Raw genomic sequence first — 20532 nt, forward strand, 5'->3', positions numbered from 1 at the left:
TCTGTATTCTTAAACTAAAAATAAATGTAGAAGTAAAACTTGGCAATACAGACCTCCCATGATGCTGAAAAGACCATTCCTTTGAAACAATCAAAAAAAGGAAAAAAGGAATGGGGAAAAAGTCTCAAATGAAAACAACTACTATATCAAAATAGCCATTCAAAATCTTCTGCCATATCCTAAAAAAGGTAGCCAGTCCCCAGTACCATAAACAGCAGGTATTGTCCAAATGAATCCACCAAACTCCAGCAAATTCCAAAAATAGGATCAGCCAAGTTTCATGGGCTAAAGGTAACCAAGATGAGTTACAAATGAATACAAAGAGAGGTTACAAAGCAACAACCTTAACTACACAGATGTAGGTGTAAGGCAAGCACAGAATCAATCAAACAATGGCTGATTAGTCTACAATTGTTCTCATAAGGCTGGAAGGCTCAAGATTGTACCTTTGTTCCACCATTTAAAGAAAATTATTTTATAAAACTCACAGTGGTGGAGAAAAACAGAAATGTCCATTTACTTTTTTTTTAATTGAAGTATAGTTGACTTACAATATTGTGTTAGTTTCAGGTATACATTTACTTTTATTCTCATCAACTATTAATTTGGTATGACTTGCCTTAAATTCCTAGATTTCTTGTAATATTATCTTTTAGAAGTTTTTCCTTCCCTTCTTGGATCATTTTTGTTTACAAAATGTCCAGAATAAACTATAATTGAACAGATTAAAATTTTTCTTTTAATTGTAAAACTTTATGAGTGCTCAAAGAGTTTTTAATCATTATAACATATGAGGTTTTATAGATTTGACTATCATCACATTAACAACTCAATATTTAAAATGACAATTTCAGAACACCCAAGAAAAGACAAATGACAAAAGTTTCCATTAAAATGGAGGATTGAACACATGGGTTTATGCTTATTCCAGCAAAAACCCTCAAAAAATACAATTTTTATTGTACAAAATTACAATAAAGGCACAGAAAAAAATAAACTCATAAAGACAAAGAGCATGGAGGAGGAGACAACAGCAAACAGGAGATGTCAAAAAATTTGGAAGCGAGAAGAAAAAACTGGAAGCTAGAAATCACATAAATATATGTAAGTAGTAGCTATCTCAGCAGACCAAAGAAACCCAAAACTTAAGCTTGTAAGGAGAGAACTCACAAGAGGCAAGCAAATTCAGGCTGCAGAGCAGTGGGTCGTAATGTCTTTTACAGTAAGGTTCACAAGTCAACTAGTTCTACTCTTACACAGAGAGTTTCCAATAGGCAATTTTAGTGTTTCTCTCAAATACAATCATTAGATTCTTGAAGAAAACCCATAAAGTGCAAAGTTAGAGATCAAAATAAACACAAAGGAAACAGAGACAAGAAAGAGAGAAAAAAAAACCTCAAAGTAATAATGATAATATAACAACAATGAGGAAGAGAAGGATATTTGGGAAATTAAATATTAGCTATGGAAAAAAATACAAGGGTTAGAAAATAAACTTAGAGAGACCTCCAAGAAAGAACAAAAAAAAGGAAGAGACAAAAACGAAAAACAGAGAAGATCATTGAAAGATAAATCTAAGAGGTGTAACAAGGAAATAAAAGGAGAGTGAGAGAGAGAGATGGGGGGAGGTGACAGAGAAAGGGGGGGACAGAAAAAGAGGGAGAGAGAGAAAAGAGAAGAAGTTATTAAGAAATAGCAAATATAAAATTACACAGAATTGATCTTACCTTAGGAAACAAGAAAAGTCTTAAACAACCTAACTTTACACCTAAAGCAACCAGAGAAAGAACAAACAAAATCCAAAGTTAGTAGAAAGAAGGAAATCATAAAGATAAGAGCAAAAATACATGAAATAGTGATAAAGAAAACAACAGAAAAGATCAAAACTAAAAGCTGGTTCTCTGAAAACATAAACAAAATTGATAAACCTTTAGCCAGACTCATCAGGAAAAAAAAGGGAGAGGACTCAAATCAATAAAATTAGACATGAAAAAGGAGAAGTTACAACGGACACCAAAGAAATACAAAGGCTTACAGGAAACTACTACAAGCAACAATAGGCCACAGACAACCTAGAAAAAAATGGACTGATTCTTAGAAAGATTCAACCCTCCAAGACTGAACCAGGAAGAAATAGAAAATAAGAACAGACCAATCACAAGTAATGAAATTGAAACTGTGATTTAAAAACTCCCAACTAACAAAAGTCCATGACCAGATAGCTTCACAGGTGAATCTATCAAACAGTTAGAGAAGAGTTAACACCTATCCTTCTGAAACTCTTCCAAAATACTGCAGAGGAAGGAACACTCCCAAGCTCGTTCTGAGGCCACCATCACCCTGAAACCAAAACCAGACAAAGATACCACACACACACAAAGAAAACTACAGGCCAATATCACTGATGAACACAGACGCAAAAATCCTCAACAAAATACTAGCAAAGCTAACCCAACAACACATTACAAGGATCATACACCATGATCAAGTGGGATTTATCCCATGGATGCAAGGATTCTTCAATATACTCAACGTGATACACCACATTAACAAACTGAAGAATAAAAACCATATGATCATCTCAATAGATGCAGAGAAAGCTTTTGATAAAATTCAACTCCCATTTATGATTAAAAACTCTCCAGAAAGTGGGCATAGAGGGAAATTACCACATAATAAGGGCCATATATGACAAACCCACAACTAACATTATTCTCAATGGTAAAAAACTGAATGCATTCCCTCTAAGATCAGGAACAACACAAGGCTGTCCACTCTTGCCACTTTTATTCAACACAGTTTTGGAAGTTCTAGCCACATGAATCAGACAAGAAAAAGAAATAAAAGGAATCCAAATTGGAAAAGAAGTAGTAAAACTGTCACTGTTTGCAGACGACATGACACTATACATAGAGAATCCTAAAGATGCTACCAGAAAACTACTAGAGCTCATCAATGAATTTGGTAAAGTAGCAGGATACAAAATTAATGCACAGAAATCTCTTGCATTCCTATACACTAATGATGAAAAATCTGAAAGAGAAATTAAGGAAACACTCCCATTTACCATGGCAACAAAAAGAATAAAATACCTAGGAATAAACCTACTTAAGGAGGCAAAAGACCTGTACTCAGAAAATTATAAGATGCTGATGAAAGAAATCAAAGATGACACAAAAGGATGGAGAGATATACCATGTTCTTAGATTGGAAGAATCTTATACTACCTAAAGCAATCTACAGATTCAATGCAATACCTATCAAATTACCAATGGCATTTTTCACAGAACTAGAACAAAAAATTTTACAATTTGTATGGAGATAAAAGACCCCAAATAGCCAAAGCAATCTTGAGAACGAAAAATGGAGCTGGAGGAATCAGGGTCCCTGACTTCAGCCTCTACTACAAAGCTACAGTAATCAAGACAATATGGTACTGACACAAAAACAGAAATACGTATCAGTGGAACAGTACAGAAAGTCCAGAGATAAACCAACGCACCTATGGTCACCTAATCTTTGACAAAGGAGGCAAGAATATACAATGGAGAAAAGGCAGCCTCTTCAATAATTGTGCTGGGAAAACTGGACAGCCACATGTAAAAAAAAAAGTTAGAACACTCCCTAACACCATACACAAAAATAAACTCAAAATGGGTTAAAGACCTACATGTAAGGCCAGACACTATCAAACTCTTAGAGGAAAACATAGGCACAACACTCTATGACATAAATCACAGCAAGATCCTTTTTGACCCATCTCCTAGAGAAATGGAAATAAAACCAAAAATAAACAAATGGGACTTAATGAAACTTAAAAGCTTTTGCACAGCAAAGGATACCACAAATGAGACCAAAAGACAACCCTCAGAATGGGAGAAAATATTTGCAAATGAAGCAACTGACAAAGGATTAATATCCAAAATTTATAAGCAACTCATGCAGCTCAATAACAAAAAAACAAACAACCCAATCCAAAAATGGGCAGAAGAACTAAATAGACATTTCTCCAAAGAAGATATACAGATTGCCAACAAACACATGAAAGAATGCTCAACATCATTAACCATTAGAGAAATGAAATCAAAACTACAATGAGATATCATCTCACACCGGTCAGAATGGCCATCAACGAAAACTCTAGAAACAATAAATGCTGGAGAGGGTGTGGAGAAAAGGGAACATTCTTGCACTCTTGGTGGGAATGTAAATTGATACAGCCACTATGGAGAACAGTATGGAGGTTCCTTAGAAAACTACAAATAGAACTACCATACGACCCTGCAATCCCACTACTGGGCATATACCCTGAGAAAGCCATAATTGAAAAAGAGTCATGTACCAAAATGTTCATTGAAGCTCTATTTACAATCGCCAGGACATGGAAGCAACCTAAGTGTCCATCAACAGATGAATGGATAAAGAAGATATGGCACATATATACAATGGAATATTACTCAGCCATAAAAAGAAATGAAACTGAGTTATTTGTAATGAGGTGGATAGACCTGGAGTCTGTCATACAGAGGGAAGTAAGTCAGAAGGAGAAAAACAAATACTGTACGCTAACACATATGTATGGAATCTAAGAAAAAAAATGTCATGAAGAGATTAGTGGTAGGACAGGAATAAACACAGACCTACTAGAGCATGGACTTGAGGATATGGGGAGGGGGAAGGGTAAGCTGTGACGAAGTGAGAGAGTGGCATGGACATATACACTACCAAATGTAAAATAGATAGCTAGTGGGAAGCAGCCGCATAGCACAGGGAGATCAGCTCTGTGCTTTGTGACCACCTAGAGGGGTGGGATAGGGAGGGTGAGAGGGAGGGAGACGCAGAGGGAAGAGATATGGGAACATAGATATATGTATAACTGATTCACTTTGTTGTAAAGCAGAAACTAACACACCATTGTAAAACAGTTATACTCCAATAAAGATGTTAAAAAAATATGTAGTCATAATATATTATGATGTTTACATACTCATAGCTATCTAAACACTGAGAGGGATTTTTTTAGAATTGTGTTTTAATTATATGGGGAGAATGAGAGATAACAAGTAGTCAGTTCTTTTGAAGAATTTCAGTTTGTGATTAATAATGTTATCTCAAATATAAATGTTCCTTACGAAATCTAATTTACTTTTCAAGAAGTAAAGGAATGAAAATAAATTTTAAAATTATCTTTACTGGTTTTAAGCTTACAGTAGTTGATAAAAATCTCTACCAGTTCTTCCAAACACATTTGACCATTTAAAATTTGCTTTAAAACACTTAAAAAGAAATTTTCAAAATACTGGTTCAAGCCTGGTAGGTGATGTTATTTTGGTGGCCCTTAGAGTAGCAAAACCAGCAGCAGCAACAATTATCATCAAAGAAACCAAAAACTAAACAAACAAAATAATAACAAAACACCCGGACAAAATGTTAAAATAATAGCAGTAGTGGTGATATAAGCAGTAGCACTAATAAAAATGAAGCTAAACTTTATCGAGCATATTATGTGTGATAAACTGTTCTAAGTGTGAAGATATATATATTTTTTATTACATCCCAACAACTCTATGAAGTATGATCTATCACTAGCCCCTTTTTACAGATAGTGAAATTGAAGCAGAGAGGTTAAGTAACTTGGCCAAGGACAGTTATTTGGGAACAGAATCAGGATTTTAGTCCAAGCAGTCTGTCCTGCTCTTAGATAAATTCTACCCTCTCCACCCCCGAAATTTAACCAACTAGATACATTAGAAGCTTCTGGACTGACTTGGGCTAATTCTGATGCTGTTCTATTATTTATCAGTTTAAAAGATTCTTGAGAGAGATTGATTTGAAGTCCCTTTATTAAACAGGGGTAGGGAAAAGATGGAAGATTCTGAGACTACTCACATGGAGGCTATCTCACCATCTGTAGGGATGTGGATTTTCCCAAGCACCCTCGCATTTCTCCCGACACCCATGCTAAGAATTACTGTTTCAGTGAATCACAATTGGAGGGGATATGCCATCCCTCAGACATTAAGGACAGCAGCCTGACAAGTTTAGAGTTCAGACCAGAAAAGTTCAGAAAAAAAGTTCAGAAAAGAAATCACCAGAAAGTCCTTATTTCTTTTCCAAAGACAGAAGCTCTTCTAAAGCCAGATAGTAGACAAAACCTTTTTCTTTGAATCATTACTAAATTAATATGAAATAAAATGACACCTTTGAAAGTGAAAATAAAAGGCCTATGACATGCATAAAAGTGAAAAGCTCTCAAAAAAAAAAAGTGAAAAGCTCTCAAGCAAGCCTAACATCAAGAAGTATCCCACTTTTTGCTCAACATTTTACTTATTTTAACATTCTCCCACATCTTTCAGCTCCTTGTATTTTACTTAAATTAACATTGTGATTGACATGGGAAACACCTGAGCTCCAGTACAAAGCAATTCTTGCAAACTCCTTATCAATCTTCTAATCTACTTTAAAAATGACCACTTGTCAACAGTGCATTCTATGCCTTATCTTATAAATTCAATTTATTAACACCATCCATTAAACTTTTAAATAATCATTCAGTGTACCATGTATGGAGTGTTTGCCTTGTTATTTTATCTAAAATTAGCAAGCACTAACTTTTACTATGTAAATATTTAAACATAAGTGCCTATATAATATTTTAATAAGCCATACCAGATAACTTAAAACTAATCTTTTAAAAATCAATGATGAATTAGAGTTTAATAGCTACATAGGGGGGGATTTCCCTGGTGGCACAGTGGTTAAGAATCCTCCTGCCAATGCAGGAGAAACGGGTTTGATCCCTGGTCCAGGGAGATCCCACACGCTGTGGAGCAACTAAGCCCGTGTACCACAACTACCGAGCCTGTGCTCTAAAGCCCGTGTGCCACAACTACCAAGCCCGTGTGCCACAACTACTGAAGCCCGTGTGCCTAGAGCCTGTGCTCTGCAACTAGAGAAAGCCCGTGCATAGCAACAAAGACCCAATGCAGCCAAAAAAATTTTTTTAAATAAATTAAAGGAGAACTACATAGGGATGTATTGTTTATTGTATAATTAATAAATCACCAGAATGCATGCTCACACCTTGAATGCTACAGATATATTAGTATAATCTGAATGAGAACAAGAAAAAGTCCTGTATGCCTACAGTTTATATAGACAAACTATGTCCAACTTTGTACTCACTTGGTCCGAAATAAATGCAAATTTTATGAAAATGTTTGACTCTTATGAAAAATAGAGCATCACTTTAATGACAATTTGGCCATGAACATTAAGAGACATGTAGCTATGAGAATTTGACTGTTTTACTTTAAAACTGTACATGTAATCCAATTTTAAGTCAATTTGTAAGAGAGTACCAAAGGAATGAACAGTATGAAGACAAACTCTACGTACGATTTTCAGCCTTCAATGTGTATAAAAGTTTCTGAGAGAACAAGACTACTGATTTAAAAATTTGATAAAAACGAATGGCAATGTAGAAACATACTCTTACTGTAGGAGGGCTTCAGATCCACTCTGCATATCTCGTTCTTATAAATTGCATGTGTCTGTGCATATGCATATTTATTTACATTCAGAGCACAAATGACAAAATGACCTCAAGATAGAAACTACTGCCTGAGAACATAATCTAAAGAAAAGAGTGTGAATACTGCTCAGTGTGTGTCTCTGTCAAGACTTAATTTTTTCTTATAATTTCAATTAAAACAACAAAAAAACAACATAATAGTTTCATCCAGAAACACTAGATTTGTTCCAGAGAGTATAAATGCTTATTTGAAAACTAAGAAATCATTAAAACCTGATGTGATTTTTAAATCTGTCCACAATATTTTGACAGTCTTCCCTTCAAAAGGTAGAACCTAATTCCCCACACCTTGAATGTGCACTAGACTATGTAACACATACCTAAAACAATGCGATGGCTTTGGAACAGGGCAGTGGGCAGAAGTAGAAGCACTCAAGAGAGTGTTAGTAACAGCATGAAAAGTGATAAACTTTTAGCTCTTATATTTTGGTCACTGACTCATCCAATTAGACCTTATATTAAAAGGTCATTGTAGGGGGTTCCCTGGTGGTGCAGTGGTTGAGAGTCCGCCTGCCGATGCAGGAGACACGGGTTCGTGCCCCGGTCCGGGAAGATCCCACATGCCGTGGAGCAGCTGGGCCCGTGAGCCATGGCCACCGAGCCTGTGCGTCCGGAGCCTGTGCTCCGCAACGGGAGAGGCCACAACAGTGAGAGGCCCGTGTACCACAAAAAAAAAGGTCATTGTATATGATAAGAGGTAAGGGTCCAACCTCACTCTTTTAACGTGGCTATCCAGCTGTCTCAGCACCATCCATTAAAAAGACTGCTCTTTTTCCATTGAATTGTCTCCACACTTTCATTGAAAATTAATTGGTTATAGATGTATGGGTGTATTTCTGGACTCTCAATTCTATTCCATTGATTTATATGTCAATTCTTATGCCAGAACCACATTGATTTAATTACTGTAGCTTTGTATTACATTCCAAAATTGGAAAGTGAATCCTCCAACTCTGTTCTTTTCCAATATTGTTTTAGCTACTTGGGGCCCCTTCCTCCATACAAATTTGCAGATTGGCGTTTCCTTTTTGCGAAAAAAAGACCAGAGGGATTGGATGAATATGTGAGTCACTTTGGGGAGTATTGCCATTTAAACAATATTAAGTCTTCCAATCAATGAACATGGGATGTCTTTCCACTGATTTAGGTATTCTTTCATTTCTTTCAGCAATGTGTTGTATTTTTCACTGTACAATTCTTTCACCTCCTTGGCTAAATTTATTCTTAGGTATTCCATTCTGTTGGATGCTATTGTAAATGGAACTGTTTTCTTAAATTCCTTTTTGCGTTGTTCATTGCTGGTGCATAAAAACATAATGGATTTTTGTATGTTGATCTTGTACCCTGCAACTTTGCTAAACTTGTTTACTAACTCTAGAAGATTTAGATGTTTTGGACAGACACCATCTAGGAAGTTGCTCCACCTTAAGTGGATCAAAACAAAGGCAAGCCTCTGTGCCAGCCCCACAGGGAACTGCCAGATAGCTCAAAATGCAAAAGCACAATTTTTTGAAAGTAAGGTTCTTACTCCTTTCCCCTGCCCCCAACCTCCACCTCTGTTCCCATGGCTGCCACTGAGCTAAAAAATTGGGGATGGCAGGCATGTAAAGCAAAAATGCCACACTTTCTTACCAAAACTTAACATTCTTAAGCTTCTTCATTAAGCACTCCCCTGGTTGCTATAAGTTTTTTATTAGATTCCAGTGTTCTGAAAAGCTTGACTTTGTCAATTTCTGCCAACTTAATGGTTGCTTCTGTGGATCCACTGATTCTTAGATTTCCCTACTCCACCATTTTCTATGACCAGTAGCTTCTTTTACCAAACAGAATGTGGCAGAATTTACAGTGTGCAACTCCTGATGTCATAAAAGGCACTGAGATGTCCTCTTTATTCTCGCTCTTGGCTCACTCACTCCAAGAAAAGCCAGTTGCCAGACTGTGAAGACTCTCAAATAGTGCTATGGAGAGTCCCACATGGCAAGGAGCTGAGACAGCCTGCCAACAGCCATATGAGTGAGCTACCTGGGCACTGCAGTCCTTGTCAAGCCTTCAGATGACTGCAGCTCTGACCAACACTTAAACCTCAACCTCAGAAGGGACTCTGAGCCAAAATCATCCAACTAAGCCACTCCTGAAATACTGATCTACAGATACCATGAAATAATAAATGTATGTTGTTTTAAACTGCTAAGTTTTAGTAGTATATGATATTTAAAGCTGAGGCCTGAAAGAAGAGAACCTACTCATTCAAAGAGTTCTAAGGAAGAAGAGTGTTTCAAGCAGTGGGAATGGCACATGCAAAGGCCATGCATAAGGAAAGGTCATTGGCTTGTTAAAATAATAAAAAACGTGAAAGAAGATCAGTGTGACTGGAGCTCAGTGAAGGAGAGGAAAATAGTGAAGGAGAGGAAAATAGTGAAAGAGAGGAAAATAGTGAAGAAAGAGATCACCGAAGTGGCAGAAAGTAACTGAGATGACCATAGCAAGGTCTTTAAAACTTAGTAAAAACTGGTTAAGTTCTGGGGTAATCAATGGTTCCTTGTCCATAAAAAATGGAAACCAACCTATAATTAAGTATAAGAAAATAAGAGCAAAGCAAAAATAGTCACTACTACAATGACAGCTAATTAAAGGCAGTTAACTAGTCCAGCACTCATGAGAAGCTTATATAAGGTGAAAGAAAACCACTGGGTACCACCCCAGAGGGGCAAAGACTAGACTTTTTGAGAACATAATCTTGTCAAAGTATGTAATTCTGATAATCCAGTGATGTTTATTTTTACAAATACTAATAAATATTTGATTGAAAAGGAGCATAAAGTCTTAATGAAGGAGGATGGAAGCTTAAAAGTAAAATACCTAGTTTTATTCTTGGTTCCTCACCAGTTTTTCTGTGTTTTTTTAATTAATTAATTAATTTTGGCTGCGTTGGTCTTTGTTGCTGTGCACGGGCTTTCTCTAGTTGCAGAGCATGGGCTCTAGGCACACGGGATTCAGAAGTTGTGGCACACGGGCTCTAGAGCACAGGCTCAGTAGTTGTGGTGCACAGGCTTAGCTGCTCTGTGGCATGTGGGATCTTCCCGGACCAGGGCTTATTCCTGTGTCCCCTGCATTGACAGGTGTATTCTTAACCACTGCGCCACCAGGGAAGCCCTCCTCACCAGTTCTGTGAATTTTGGTAAATGACTTCACTCCTAACAATTTCACTCAACTGCAAAATGAGATAATAATATACACATCTTCAATCTTACTTCTTTAAAGATCAAATAATATGGGCTTCCCTGGTGGCGCAGTGGTTGAGAATCCGCCTGCCGATGCAGGGGACACGGGTTCGTGCCCCGGTCCGGGAGGATCCCACATGCCGCAGAGCGGCTGGGCCCGTGAGCCATGGCCGCTGAGCCTGCGCGTCCGGAGCCTGTGCTCCGCAATGGGAGAGGCCACAGCAGTGAGAGGCCCGCGTACCACACACACACACACACACACACACACACACACACACACACACACAATATCAAATAATATGATAAAAGTGCTTTTGAAACTACAAAAAAATAATTGACATTTACAAACTTGATCATTTGTAGGGAGAAACCGAAAACTAACTCTGTTATCACATAGGAACCCAGGGTGGGAACTATAAGACCCTTTGAGAACAAGAACCAAGATCTTTACATCATCCCATATTACTTATGGGAAAAATCACCTTTATGAGGATGCTGTTTAAAATTCTGAATGGTGAATTCACTGGCAAAAAATTTATACCTAGAATATAAGCTTAAAGCATCTGTCTCACCAGGCAGTCCACAGTGACTGCCAAATGAGTAACTGATTTAGCTGAATATCTACAGAAAATGATTATAAATCAGCTCTGAAAATAAGCACACTTCTCCTTGTCCTGGGCTACCATTTGACACAAGGTTTAATAACTGGTGAGGGACTTCCCTGGTGGTCCAGTGGCCACGCTCCCAATGCAGGGGCCCCGGGTTCAATCCCTGGTCAGGGAACTAGATCCCACATGCCACAACTAAGAGTTCGCATGCCGCAACTAAAGATCCTGCACACGGCAACAAAGATCCTGTGTGCCACTAAGACCCAGAGCAGCCAAATAAATAAATAAATATTTTAAAAAATACTTGGTGAAAAGGGTAAAAGAAATTCAAAAGAAATACCAATTAGATAACCAGTCTCTGAAATTGAAAATAAATTTGAATTAGCAAAATAATAGGATTTGTATACAAAAACTGTAAGATTAAAAAAAAAAACTTCTATGGGAAAATATAGATGATGTTATCAAAGACATTTCCAATCAGTATAAAAATAAAATATCTGTTTTCAGATTTAATGACTAACTGAATACCAAGAGGTATTCATCTCTATATCCTTAACCAGAAAAAAAAATTATAATTTGAAACAAGGAAAAAATCGTCAGTGAAACATAAAAACATTAGACACTATAAAATGTGATATATAGATATAATTTTTTACTTTATTAAAATGCACTGATGCACTAATAGAACGTATATGTAATAAGCTGGTCCTTTTATGTCTCTCCTGCTTTCTCTAGTAACCCATCTTCTACTGTGGTACTCTATTTACAGCATAACTGATGACCAGTTAAAAGTAAGTTCCAGAAGATATGACATAAAATTGACCAAATCCAAGACAATATTTATTCAACAAACACAGCCTCAGTGTCAACTAGATACTAGATGCTGTATAAGCCTATTATATTAACCTTACATTCCCCATTAATCGCTAATCTTAAGACATCATTTAATAAAATGAAATATATTTTGAGATATAATGAACAAACATACTTCACTTGTACAATAAAACAGAAAGTGCTAATGATATATTTAAAGAAAAAAAACCAAAATTATAGGAGAATGACTCAGAAGAAAAAGATCAACTTTTTTAGGGTAATTACGAACCGAATTTTCTTCTTCCTCTTCCAGTTCTCGCTGCTGTTCTTCATGTCTTTTAGCTTTGATCTCCATGGCTTCTGTGATCAGGTCTCTTAAAATTGATACAGGTTTTGCATTCTTGATAAAAGGGTGCTAGAAAAGTAAAATTCAATGGTATAAATTCAAATGGTTTCTCTGAATTACATCTTTAAAACATTAAAACAACACGTAAATGTGAACCGGGAGCATAGCCTTCAATGATTGGTCCTTTATCCAGAATTAAACGTATAGGTTAAGAACAGAGAATATTTCAGCTGCTTTACAAATAAAGATTTTACTTTCAGGTTTACAAGTTTTTAAAAAACCATTAAAGCACACACACAAAAATGTAATCCTGTTAATAAAACTACATTCCCCTTAGAGATATAATTGTCCAAAGGAAGTACAGATTAGGTAGATTAGGTGGTAAAAAAGACAAAAAAAATTTTTTTAAAGATTGGTGATTAAATTACATATAAAAATAAAATAATTTTGGTATTGTTACAAATTTTAATCTTAACAAGCTGACAGCCAAAATCAGTAGTCAAAAGGAGGGTAACTATTTATTTTACTTCTTTTACATATTTTCTACTTATTACGTCTTTAATAATGTAATCATTTCTAAGGGAGAAGTAGAAAATAGCAATAAGAGAAAAATATTTTTCAGAAAATAAGGACTGCTTTACTTCTATACCACCCTGATCTAGCTAAAACATCTGAGTTTGCTACAATTCTGATAAACAGAAGTGAAACCACCAGAAAATACCTGGGTGTTTGATGACTTTTTAATTCAGAGGAGTAACATGAGAGAAAGTAGAGGGAAAGGTTAAAAGTATAATTTGGAACAGATAACCGTATTTTGAAGCAGCAATATAGCTTCAAAATGTAATTTTCACAATTATATGTCAGTAGATAGAGTCAGGTGAAAGCCATCTGAGTTATTTTCATAAAGCTCAAAACAACACAAAAATATTCTTAAAGATAAAAAAAATTCTAGTGCTAAAGAAGAAATTACAGACATTTGGAAGAGGCTTTAAAATGGTGAACATACCATTTGGGAAAACTATGAGTAAGAATTTTACCTGATTACAGAAATTCTAGCATCGATGACAAAGAACTAATAAATTCTTTTATAGCAGTTATAAACTGATCACCAGATAAATTAAGTTCTATCAACATACCTGTGGTGGAGAGTCCTTGTCACCCACCAAAATACAGTTGTGGCTGGACCTATGGCTACCCAGCTACATCCTACATTTCTCAGTCTCCCTTTCATTTGGTTGTGATTATGTGACTAAGTTCTCATCAATGAAGTGTGAGTGCCTGTGTTGTGTTCCACTCCCTGATCTGGGCCTTAAAACACCGAGACTGTGCACTCTTCTGTGATTTCTTCTCTTTCTGCTATGCTGGGAAACAGACAAAGACAGTGCCCTAAAGGATGGTGGAGAGCAAGAAGGAAGAAATCCCAGTCCTGCTGTGAAAAATTCTGAGAAACAATGGTAAAAAGGTCACAAAAAATTGATACTAATTGAATATATGTTCTTTGCCCTTAAGGAACTTATTATCTGGAATAAGGAACAAAAGACAAACACATAAAAAAATTACAATGTGACATACAAGTTACATTCATGATGATTTAGCACAGTCTATATGATTAAGAGATGTAAAAGTAAAAGAAGAGGTGACGTAATCTCAGATGCCTCATAGAGAAGAATCAGACCATTTTAGGGAGAAGGAAAACTATGCATACAAATATGAACAAACACACAAAGATAGGGGATGTACGTTAGAACACCATAGGAAGAGCCGTCTAGCCAAAACAGAAACACTGCTTAGAGAAATGCTGTCCTGTGAGTTTAGATACAGGTAACAGTGGGACAAGAGGGATAAACACTTAGAATGAGATACTTGAATTTTGCTTGACAGTCCCTTTAATTACATAAACAAGAGAATGGTGTAAGGAAAAGTATGTCTGTGACAGCATAATCTTGCAGTAGAGTTTAGAAATGAAATAAGATGGGGTGAAACTGCAATACAGGTGCAAATTATTACGAACCTGGATTTAAAAAATAGCTGCCACAGTCAAGAGGAAATACTGAATCTGATGGAAGAACTCTTAAGAAGGATTTAGTAACTATATATTAACAGAAGTGAAGGAAGACCAACACAGCAAAAACTGGGAACCAGTAGAATTACATCTCTCTACTAAGGAACAGAAATCTCAAATTGTATTATACTTTATCTTCTCAGGAAAAATTATGAGCCATTCCTCCAAGCCACAGTTTTTTGGTTTTTTTAAAAATATATCTTTATTGAAGTATAACTGCTTTACATTGTTGTGTTAGTTGCTGCTGTATAACAAAGTAAATCAGCTATATGTATACATATATCCCCATATCCCCTCCCTCTTGAGGCCCCCTCCCACCCTCCCTATCACACCCCTCTAGGTCATCACAAAGCACTGAGCTGATCGCCCTGTGCTATGCAGCAGCTAAATGCCAAAGTACACATCCAGTCTAGTGCAAACTTACTTTCATGCAGCTCATTGTGAACTGACTAAACAGTGTTATGCTACCATTAGTCTATAGAGCTTAACATTCCTAATCTCAAAATCACAGTATGTCTTACTTCATTTGTACTCATGTTTTCCCTACATAACTGCTACAGGCATGGTTCTGACCAACAAAGAGGAACTGGCTAATAAAGTTAAAAGGGTACTTTGAGAACAAGGCCATTCTTTGAGGGCATTCTTGATAATAAGAAGAGAAGTTTTATCAGACACATTGGTAGATTTTTAAAGGCTTTTTAAAAGTAGCTGGTAGTAAAATTTTAAAATGCAAAGCAACATAAAAAAGAACAGAACAACAACAACAAAAAAAACAGAGAAAATGAGGTGGCAAAAAAAAAAAAAAACATGGCAACTGTGACTGGAATGTTATTACTATAAACCAATGTAAATAAATGGGTTCAATTTCCATTTATTAAGCAGTATTTTTCCATTTATTAAGCAGTATTTTAGTTAAGTACTAAAAGACACTTAGTTCTTCATAAGATAAATTCAGCTACATGCTTTCTATATGAGATATACTTAATAAAATAAATCCAAATTCTATTTCTGCAGGGGCATTCTAAAAAGAACTTGGGTTAAAAGTGAAGGATAGGCAATGAAATATTAGTCAAACATAAAATAATATCAAGACTAACATCAAGGGCTTCCCTGGTGGCGCAGTGGTTGAGAATCCGCCTGCCGATGCAGGAGACACGGGTTCGTGTCCTGGTCCGGGAAGATCCCACATGCCGCGGAGCAACTAAGCCCGTGAGCCATGGCCGCTGAGCCTGTGCGTCCGGAGCCTGTGCTCCGCAACGGGAGAGGCCACAACAGTGAGAGGCCCGCATACCGCAAAAAAAAAAAAAAAAAAAAAAAAAAAAAAAGACTAACATCAAAAAAGCAGAATTGAAGGGAAAAAATAGTGAATGAAGTAAGAGTCATATAATATTAATAAAGGACATAATACAAAGAAAGATATTATAGTTATAAACTTGACATATTAGTACAGCATTATGTGTAACAAAAATAGAGACATAAGAAGTTGATCTAAATAAATAAGAATAGGAGGTATTAATATTCCTTTTCAGTCACTGAGAAATAAAACAGGTAAAAAGTAAAGAATAAAGTGATCTGCATAATATAATCAGACTGAGTTAGCAGAAAAATCAATAAACAGAAGTTACATCTTTTTGTTAAATGCCTAGAGAAGCATGTGGTACCAGCATAAGAATGGAAAGAACAACAAAACAGAATATAATGACTGGAAACAGAATATAACATATGAAATAAGCTGGCATATTATGAAGGCAGCAATTCCAATCAGTGAGGAAAAAATACTTATTGCCTGCTGTTTCTTTTTTCTTTTGCGGGGGTGGGGTGGGTAGAATTAGACTAGATCTTTACCACAGAAATATCAAAATAAATGCCAGATAGATTAAGAAGTTAAAAGTCAAAAGAAAATGGAAATATAAAAGAGCTAGAGGGTAATACAGGAGAATATTTATTCAATCCAGTGACATAAAACAAAGGGAAAAAACCATAAATGAATGAAAAATTTAACATCTATGTCAGACAGGAAGGTAATTATATGAAGAGTTTAAAAAAGAATACCAATTTTTTTTAAAAAGGTAAACACACCAAATTCCAAAGGCAGTATAGTTTCACTATTTCTAAATGTATTTGAATTTCTAAATGATTTTCCTGGTGGTCCAGTGGTTAGGACTTGGTGCTTTCACTGCAGGGGCCCAGGCTCAATCCCTAGTCAGGGAACTAAGAACCCACAAGCTGAGTGGCATGGACAAAAAAAAAAGAGTAAACTAAAATATAAACTAAGAAAGGGCAAGAATTCTTAAACCACCTGAACTAATGATAAGACAAAGAATACCCCAAATCAACCTATCACATTCTTGGTCATGTATTTTAAAAAGTAAGGCTGTTTGAAGATTTATTCTTTTAAAATTTGAACCATTTCCTCTGAAATTTTGTTCATGTTCTGAATGATCAATTTCTGAACTGAAAGAATTCAAATAAATTATTTCATAAAAACTGAGAAAACAAGAGTTTAAAGTGAACTGAAGAACAGACTTCTGCTTGTGGACAGATTGAGCAGTCATACTTTCCCCTATACCTCTCCATTAAAGTATAGCTAAAACCCTGGACAATAAAACAAACACAGGAAGACACTGAAAGGTGGCAGATAAACTGGGGACCAGAGGACTAAAGAAAGACACAGCTGTGAGTCCATGGGCTTTTTTTCTACATTTATCCCAGACTGGTTATTGGAGAAGCCAGCAACCCAGAAACACCAATGGACACAAACTAAAAAAGTTCCTACAAAAGCCTGCTCTCTTGAGTCAAAGGATCAGGAAAGGGACAGCTAGCCAGTGTGCCACCTTCTCTTTTAGACAATAACCATTCTACCCCACCCAAACACCAGAGAGAAAGCACATGCCCCCACCCCAACCAGCAAAGGCTGGGTGGGGAACCTAGACTTCTACCTTCTGGAGGCTGTCCAATCCTTTCACTGCAGTGGTATCAGAGAAAACCAAATGTTAAGCTAGGGCATTCATCTACACCAGGCAGTATAAAAAGTGCTCCCCACCCCCAGTGGGGAGTGTCGGTGGAGATCACGAGAAAGCCTGGACTTATACTGCTACCAGGCAGTAATAAAGAAACCCCACCTCCCTCCCTGCTAGAGTGGGATCAGAGGAGGCCTAGTGGAGAATCAGAACTTTCATCACCACCCAGCTATACTGAGGCCCTGCAGTGCCAGAAGAGGCCACTGAGGGAACCTGAGTTCTCACCCCTGTACAATGGTAATAAGGAACCCCTCCCCTACCCTACATGTCAAAGGAGACCAAGCTGGGGACCTGGACTTCTAATGCTACCTGGCAGACATGAGGTGGTGCCCGTCGACCCCACTGAAGCAGTGTCAGAGGACTCCACCTATTACAGAAAATTTAGGTAAGATCCAGAGTCTCATAATACCCAAAATGTCCAGGTTTCAAATGAAAATCACTCATCATAACGAGAAGCAGGAAAATCTCAACTTAAATGGGAAAATATAATCAATAGATACCAACATCAAGATGACATGGATATCAGAATTATCTAGCAAGGATTTTAAAGCAGTCATCATAAAAATCCTCAATTAGCAATTACAAACATGCTTGTAAACACATGAAAAATTAGAAAGTCTCAGCAAAGAATTAGAAGATATAAAAAAAACAAATGAAAATTTTAGAACTAAAATATATAATAACAAAAATAAAAACCTGATGGATGGGCTGGCTCAACAGCAGAATGAGGACAGAGGGAAGATTCAGTGAATCAAAATAGGGAACAGTAGAAATTACACAATATGAACAACAGAGAGAAACTAAACTGTAAGAAAAATGAACAGAACCTCAGGAATCTGTGGGACTAAAACAAAAAATCTAACATTTGTGTCAATGGAGTCCTAGAAAGACAGAAGAGGGTAGGGCTGAAAAGTGTTTGAAAAAATAACGACTGGAAACTTCCCAAAATTGGCAAGAGATATAAACCCACAGATTCAAGAAGCTGAACAAATTCTAAATTAAACTATAAACCCAAAGAAAGCCATATCAAGACATATCATAATTAAACTTCTGAAAATAAAGACAAAGATCATTTCATCTTGAAATGATCAAGGGGTAAAACAATTCAAATGGCTGTAGATTTCTCATAAGAAACCATGGATGTCAGAAGACAGTGGCACAACAGTTTCCAAGTACTGAAAGAACTGTCAACGAATAATTCTATAGCCGGTGAAAATACCCTTCAGGAATGAAGAGGAAACAAGACATTCTCAGATGAAGGAAAACTAAGAGAATTTGTTACCACAGACCTACCCTAAATGAATGGCTAAAACAAAAAGAAAGTAACAGAAGAAGAAACTTAGGAACATTAGGAGAAAGAACACTGGAAAGAGCAAAAATGGGTTAAACACAATATAATAGATTTCCCTTATTCTCTTGAGTTTTCTCGATCGTTTAAAGCAGCAGTCCCCAACCGTTTCGGCACCAGGGACCTCATGGAAGACAATTTTTCCATGGGCGGCGGGGATAGCTCAGGCAGTAATGCGAGCAACGGGGAGTGATGGGGAGCGATGGGGAGCAGCAGATGAAGCTGTGCTCACTCGCCCTCCGCTCACCTCCTGCTGTGTGGCCTGGTTCCTAACAGGCCACAGACCGGTACTGGTCTGCAGCCTGGGGGTTGGGGACCCCTGGTTTAACGTTAAAACAAATACTATAACACTTTGATATGGATCTCAATTATGAAGAGGAAGTATTGAAGATAATTATATTATAAATGGGAAGGACAGAGAGATAGATAAAGTTTCTACTCCTCACTTGATCTAGTACAATGAAGAATAAGTCACATGCCATGGGAGTTCACAGAGTGACCCCTGACACCACCTGTTCCAGCAAAGTCCATGGGTTAATTCGAATAATGGCAGATCTCATTCTTCTAGAAGGCCAGACTAGGGCAAGAGCTGACTTTCAGGTTCTAGGCTACCCACCAGAAGGTACAAGGAACATTTTCAGATCAGGAGCTCTAGTGGCACTAGGCTGAACTTGAACCTTGTCCCTGGGGATTCAATATCCTCATCATTTAAAAACGACTAAGAGTTCAACTCAATAATCTCTAAGGATCTTTTCAGTCTCAGTCTACAATTCTTTTAAACTTACACAATTATCTATCTTATGTCAGAAAATAAACCACTATTAAAAATTCAGCATGAATTCCTCTTTAAAAACTGTTTATCAAAGTCTAGAAATCAATATAGTAAAATCTATACATGTAGATTATAGACAAATGTCCATTAAAACTTGGTAATAAGACTGTATTCTTAAAGTTAAAATATAATTTAACTTACATAAGACACATGTGAAAGTCCTTAAAGAGCCAGAACGGCTTCCGGACATCCAGCAAAATAAAACTCTAAGGCATCTAATGAGACACTAATGAGACAACAGATAATAATCCTATCTAAGAAGCTTTTAAAATCAGAAGTTTGTTATCTTAAATAAACACATATTGAATTTAATACACATGTATTAAGCACTAGGTACCAGGAGTGCAAAAGTAATCCCCTCCCAAAAGGCATAGCCCCTGACCTTGAATTAGTTACAATCTAGGACAAAGACACAGAAACAAGTTATTTCATTCTAACATGGTAAATGATATGCACAGGGTGCTTATGGGAACACAGAGGAACAACTGGCCTGAACAAAGATGAAGGCAAGGCTTTCTGGAGAAGTACCTAATTTGAATTAGAAACAGTGAGACAATGAGTAAAAAAGAGCCTGTTGGTAAAGGCAGTCTTTAACAAGTGGGGGGGGGTGGGTGGGAGAAACACCATGAGAAAAGGTATAGAGGATTGAAAAAGCATGATTTGTATAAGGAACTACAAGTCTATTATT

At 36.7% G+C, this 20532-nt stretch overlaps 1 protein-coding gene across 1 annotated transcript in view; it reads right to left on the bottom strand.

Annotated features, from left to right (window-relative positions):
* STK3 (serine/threonine kinase 3) overlaps nt 1-20532 on the bottom strand; it is a 280160-nt gene that overhangs the window by 95377 nt on the left and 164251 nt on the right. The window contains exon 8 of the mRNA XM_059042473.2: nt 12526-12651. Within this exon, the coding sequence (XP_058898456.1) occupies nt 12526-12651 (126 nt within the window). The remainder of the gene's footprint in view (nt 1-12525; nt 12652-20532) is intronic.

Source organism: Kogia breviceps, chromosome 17 (genome assembly GCF_026419965.1).
Source record: "Kogia breviceps isolate mKogBre1 chromosome 17, mKogBre1 haplotype 1, whole genome shotgun sequence".
Lineage (NCBI taxonomy): Eukaryota > Metazoa > Chordata > Mammalia > Artiodactyla > Physeteridae > Kogia > Kogia breviceps.